The sequence below is a fragment of the Nuphar pumila genome, chromosome 2, assembly GCF_984573655.1.
Source record: "Nuphar pumila chromosome 2, dmNupPumi1.hap1.1, whole genome shotgun sequence".
Classification (NCBI taxonomy): domain Eukaryota; kingdom Viridiplantae; phylum Streptophyta; class Magnoliopsida; order Nymphaeales; family Nymphaeaceae; genus Nuphar; species Nuphar pumila.
The window spans coordinates 90,449,569-90,454,994 of NC_143250.1; the positions used below are offsets into that span (position 1 = coordinate 90,449,569).

Genomic DNA, 5,426 nt, shown 5'->3' on the forward strand with positions numbered 1-5,426 from the left:
TATATTCTATGAAGCAAAGTTGGGGGTGGATCAAGGGTATGATCATCTTAAAGGGTTTAGGAGAGATGGCCTACTCTTGTTCTCTATGGATTTCAAAATTCATAAGACTTGCGGTTCTCAACTTTCTGTCATCCGGTGACATGAAAAATTATGGAACAATCTGAGATCAACAAGCGTGTTTAACATCAAGGAAACAGGTGCATAATCACCTAGATGAAACAGAGAAATAGTTTAAAACATGGCTGGTGAAAGTATAAATCGAAAGCTCTAACCCAGGTAAATTAAATAAATTAATCTCTTTTAATATATTATGATTACTTAACCTGACTGATTCTTATATCTTTAATGGCCAAAGCAAAAATAGGATACGAAAATAAATAACAAGAAAAATGGTCATTGGACAGAAATTCATTGACAAGAGACAAGCCCCACATACTTCTAAATATATCAGAAAAAGGAGTTAATCAAACAGATCAAGAAACTAATAGATACTAATGAACCCGATAAAAACAAAACTTTTAAATTTCAACTGTTGCCTTCTCAAAAAACATTGATAGCCTCTGTAAAGTTCTTGATGACATCAAATGCAGAGGACTGGAAGAAATACAGGCCACCTTAGTCATCAGACGACCCCAAAATCATTTCTTTTAGCTCATCAAGCGTGGCTGCCAATTCATCCCTGTTTTTCTGCCAAAGGCAGTAAAAAGTTCAACAATCTTAAAGAAGACTGAACAATGTCAATTTCAAGAGAATTGGGAATCACCTTAAAGATCAGGTAACGATAGCTGAACCATATTGTGAAGGCAAGACCAACGACTTCCATCACCTTTGGGAACTATTCACATAAAAGTAATGCTTTATCATGATGATTCCATCTTTTCATGGTAAAGACAACAGCACGAAATAGGGCAAGAGCGCCTTACCAGAGGGATGGATTCTAGTGCACCAACAATAACTGAGGACACCCATATAGCCACCAAAGCACCCGTACCATATAAGAGGATGACATATGATTCTTCTGAACCCAACTACATATAACAAAGAACAAACAACTGATAAAGCAAACATGGACCCAGGATGCACCACATAGAATACAAACATTTTACATAAGAATAAAAGCTATACCTCACAAAAATTCACACCAACAAAAGCACCCATTTCAACATGTAGACACACTACATAACCATCACCACCAGACATTGAGAGAGAGAGAGAGAGAGAGAGATTTGCATCCACTTGATGCACTCTCATTTGACAATACATGTGGATTATCCGCATTAGGTAATTTCCATAATAATGTGTGTTCTGTTTGTTTCTTTCATATTTAGTTATCTTGAAGGTTATATCGAATTAGTGTTATGAACTTATGAGCCATTCAAAGTAGTACCCCTTTTTTGTTCTTTCCTGTCGTATTTTATTGTGATTTTGATCATTATCTTCATCAGGTGACTTGCAATTACTGCTTATTTTCATGGGTTACCATGACAACAGTATTGTAATCACCTTCATAGGTTTTATTCTATGCAATGAAATACAAGTCTGTGTGTGTGTGTGTGCACGCACATGCCCGTGTGTGTCCAGCTCTATTTTGTCAATGATGGTGTAAGAGAACCAATTCTCACATAAGTATCCCATTTAGAGAAAAATCCTTAAATAAGAAAAGGTACTATTAGCGCCTCTCAAGATTTTACCACAGAGATCTGAATACAAACCCTAGCTACACTTGTCTTTCTTCAATTTAGGATATCACAAAGAAAGAGACCTAGAAATTGGAGAAGGAACACTGCATTTCTCATAATCAGAGGATGCAAACTCTATTCTTTTGATTTTACTTTTTTTAATCTATTTAAAATTTATTATAAATTATTTCAGTATATTTGAACATCTAGGGCCTGTTGGAGGGTGGGCTAAGTTAGAGTGATGATGATGATCTATGTCACCTGGGTACGGGTACGGGTACGGGTATGGGTACGGGTACAGGTACAGGTACGGGTACGGGTACGGGTACGGGTACGGGTACGGGTACGGCAATTCCAAAAAATGTGGATATAAGGACACAGCTAAATATATACTGAAAAATATATATTATATATCTAAAATATACTGAAAATAATATATTATATATCTAAAATATATATCATATATGGAAAATATAATACATAATATAAATATAATATAAGACACGGCAAATGCCGTGTCCAGGTACCAGTACCCATGTTGACATGGGTATGGCACCCAAGGTGCCGTGTCGTGGTAACATAGATGATGATGAATGCGAAAGAATCATTTTACTAGTGAGAAAAATATATCAGGGAAGTCTCAAGCACAAAGCTACAAACATTGGACCTTCTCCAGAAGAAAGATATCTACCTATATAGTTCATGTGGTGATTTAAAGCATACACTATATTAGCTTCATATTAGACCTTGCTTGTAGATTCTATCGGCATACTGATGATTGTTGTGAGGTCATACTCATCATTGTATTTTAGTGACTTCCACACAATAACAAACATATCTCAAGACATCTATCAACTTTAGCGAGCAAAATGGAGCAATAATCTTTACTATCCACTATCTATGACATTTAAGGTTGAGACATTTTAAAATTTAAACTCCTCACAAATATTGGCTACTTTCATGATTAATTTGTAATGTCTACATGCTAACAATTCAAAGATTTATTTTTCTCTAACGTCTAACCATGTTATGATTCCAAAAAGTAGACTATAGTAGTTTTGTGACCTATCCTGCCATGCAGTATTGACAATAATGGGATGCAGAACTCCATGCAAATTTTACACATTTTCTCCTTTTCAACATATGATGTTAATCGGCTGTGCATATGCCGGAATTACACTAGGATTCAACATAATGCAGCAAACAGTTTGCAAAATGCATGGGTAAATTTTTTTTTCGGTCACTTGTGTCCACAGTTCAACTAAAACAGTAACCTAACTATGGTAACTGAATCCACATAGAGAGTAGCCATTCTCATCGAAACATATGCATTATCAGTTGGGGGAGATTCATGGGTGTATGAAAAGGTTATGAATGAAGTCAATAACGAGAATGCATAAACCTTTTTAAGGTTGGACGTTATCTAATATTATCTTTTATTATCTGCCAATCCTGTCTTCATGTTATCATGAATTGTGAACCTCAACAAGTGTTAAGATTTAAGGTTGTGCTCCAACTTTTTATAATCATACACTTTTTTGCTTATGCACGTTTAATTCAATTCTTAATTAATGATAACATTTTTCGTGTTAAATATACCATATGCATATTTTTGTTTATTGTTTTTAATTGTTGGCTTTGATAAAGATTTAAATTTTAAATTTTATTTTTTATTCCAAAGTTTTTCTTTTGTATCTTAGATGTTTCTCACATGCGTTAAGATATTCATTTTATATTTTAATTTAAAAATTTTATTCTACGGCTTTCCTTTTGGTATGTAAGTATGTTACGGTACAATATGATCAATTTGTATTTTAATCCTTTATGATACACATTAAGATACACTTTTTACAAGATTGCTATTGATATATATGAATTTTCAATAACTACAGTTTGGAACTTTTAGCAAAAGTGTAAAATAAGTTCCAAGAAATGAAACAGGAAATCACTTTTCTGATACTCAAATGACAACCATGAAACTCAGATAGCTTGTTAATAAACATATAATCATAGTATTCAATTTTGAATTAAAAGTTATGTCTTTCTTAAAAATTCTCAAAGTGTCAGTGTTTGTGCATGTATACATTCATGCGTGTGCACATGTGTTTCAGTTTCTATTTGAGGTGAATCATGATTGGTCAACCTTCGATTGAAGCTGCAACATGAGTTGACTGGGCTCCGTATCTTTATCTAATGAAGGTTCTTCAACAACTGATGCCTCTTCAGGGTCCGTGTCAACTTGATGCGAAGCTCTGGGCAGAATCTCCTCTGAAGTTGTGGAATTCGAGAATGGAGAAGCATGATAACGCAGTCCTACATAAGCCAGAGATAATAACAACATAAGGAACACAAGACACCATTTGGGATTTTTCACTCTATGATTCTCTAAAAAGGAAGCTACGACTTGATTTTCTTACAAACAGGAAAGAGTTGCACCGGAAAAAGTGAAGAAAATTAACAACTATATCTGTGCAATAGCAAACAAGCTTCCAACCATATCTATGCAATAAAAACGCATCAGTATCTGCAAATTAATTAGGAAAACGCATCAGTATCTGCGAAATTAATCAGGAAATCAAAGACAAGACTAATGATGTAATGCCCTCAATACCAAAAATCCACCTTATGATGACAGCGGTCTGCAGTTAGCAGATACCACTTATCTTTGCATTTTATAACAGACTATTTGCGAATGGTCGAGGAGAAAAAAAACAAAGGAACACCTAAGTGTGATGAAGTAAATTCGCAACCAACATATATCCTAGAAGTCACATCCACATACACACACGACATAAACATTAAAAATAAGTGATACGCTCTAAAAAGTTACGTCGTAATAACAATACTCGTCCTACAAAGAAGAAAATATAGAAGGTTGATTTATTCAAAAGAAAATGATCAAGCGCTTAACCATGATGTTAGCAATATCCTCTTATTACTTCAAGACAGATAGGGAAAGAAAAGAGGCATGAGAGTGGGTCAATAACTAGAGATAACAACCAACAGGAAATACAGCAAAAAGGCGTTATTTCACTGACTCGCCGTATAATACCACATAAGAATTCCGGTTTCCAATAAAAATAAAGAAATGAACGAAGAGGGGAAACATCATCTCTTTGTAATATATCATCAATAGTGACGCAGAGCGAGAGAGAGAGACCTGGAAATCTTGTGGTTGTGCGTGGTTTAGTAAGAGCCCCATTGTGGAATGGTATCGGGGAGCAGGGAAACGCGTTGAAAGTAGGAGATCTAGGGCTTGGAGTGAAGAAAGCGGCGCATGAGAAGAGGCGAGCCGCAGCATTTCCAGTGGCCTCCATCGACTATCACCCAGCAGATTGAGCCTCTCAAACAACAACCCCTCTCTGTTTGCGTTGCCTCAGCGCCACCGGGGTTTTAATACTTCACCACTCCCTAAACCCCTCTCCCTCTCTCTATAGTCTCTGCCCTTCTGTTTGTGAGGGCATATGAGGTAATTTGGGGAATGGCCTGTGTGGGTCCCACTGGGTTCGGTTCCGGAGGATTCAAGTCCTCGACTACACCTGGTTGAAGCCGGGGGGCATGCTGGAATCACACTCACACCTCGAGTCCCAAGTCACATGCGAGCCTTTGAGGAGATTGATTGATTGATGAGACTTAACCCACCCAAGTTTCAGCTCGCCTTGGTTGAGGTGAGCCGCTGAGCCATTTTAACAACAATTGGCTCGAGCTTTAACAAGACCACTCAAGAGTGAGAGGGTGTTGTGTGTT

The 5,426-nt window shown here is 36.5% G+C and overlaps 1 protein-coding gene across 1 annotated transcript; it reads right to left on the reverse strand.

Moving 5' to 3' along the window:
• Nucleotides 1-378: 378 nt before the first annotated feature.
• On the reverse strand, nucleotides 379-5,128 carry LOC149846053 (CURVATURE THYLAKOID 1D-like protein). The gene is made up of 5 exons (XM_089996132.1): nucleotides 4,840-5,128; nucleotides 3,823-3,992; nucleotides 924-1,028; nucleotides 764-835; nucleotides 379-687 (listed from the first exon to the last, which is right to left on the reverse strand). The coding sequence occupies exons 1-5, from the start codon at nucleotides 4,994-4,996 to the stop codon at nucleotides 616-618; spliced, it is 576 nt and encodes a 191-aa protein (XP_089852258.1). The 5' UTR covers nucleotides 4,997-5,128; the 3' UTR covers nucleotides 379-615.
• Between the last annotated feature and the right edge of the window lie 298 nt (nucleotides 5,129-5,426).

What these genes read in the sequence shown, in the direction of transcription:
- LOC149846053 (XM_089996132.1), bottom strand. Translation starts at nt 4,996, where the DNA reads ATGGAGGCCACTGGAAATGCTGCGGCTCGCCTCTTCTCATGCGCCGCT. An exon ending in CACAACCACAAGATTTCCAG is followed by an intron (nt 3,993 to 4,839) that starts GTCTCTCTCTCT and finishes TGGCTTATGTAG; the next exon opens with GACTGCGTTATCATGCTTCT. An exon ending in CACTAGAATCCATCCCTCTG is followed by an intron (nt 836 to 923) that starts GTAAGGCGCTCT and finishes TTATGTGAATAG; the next exon opens with TTCCCAAAGGTGATGGAAGT.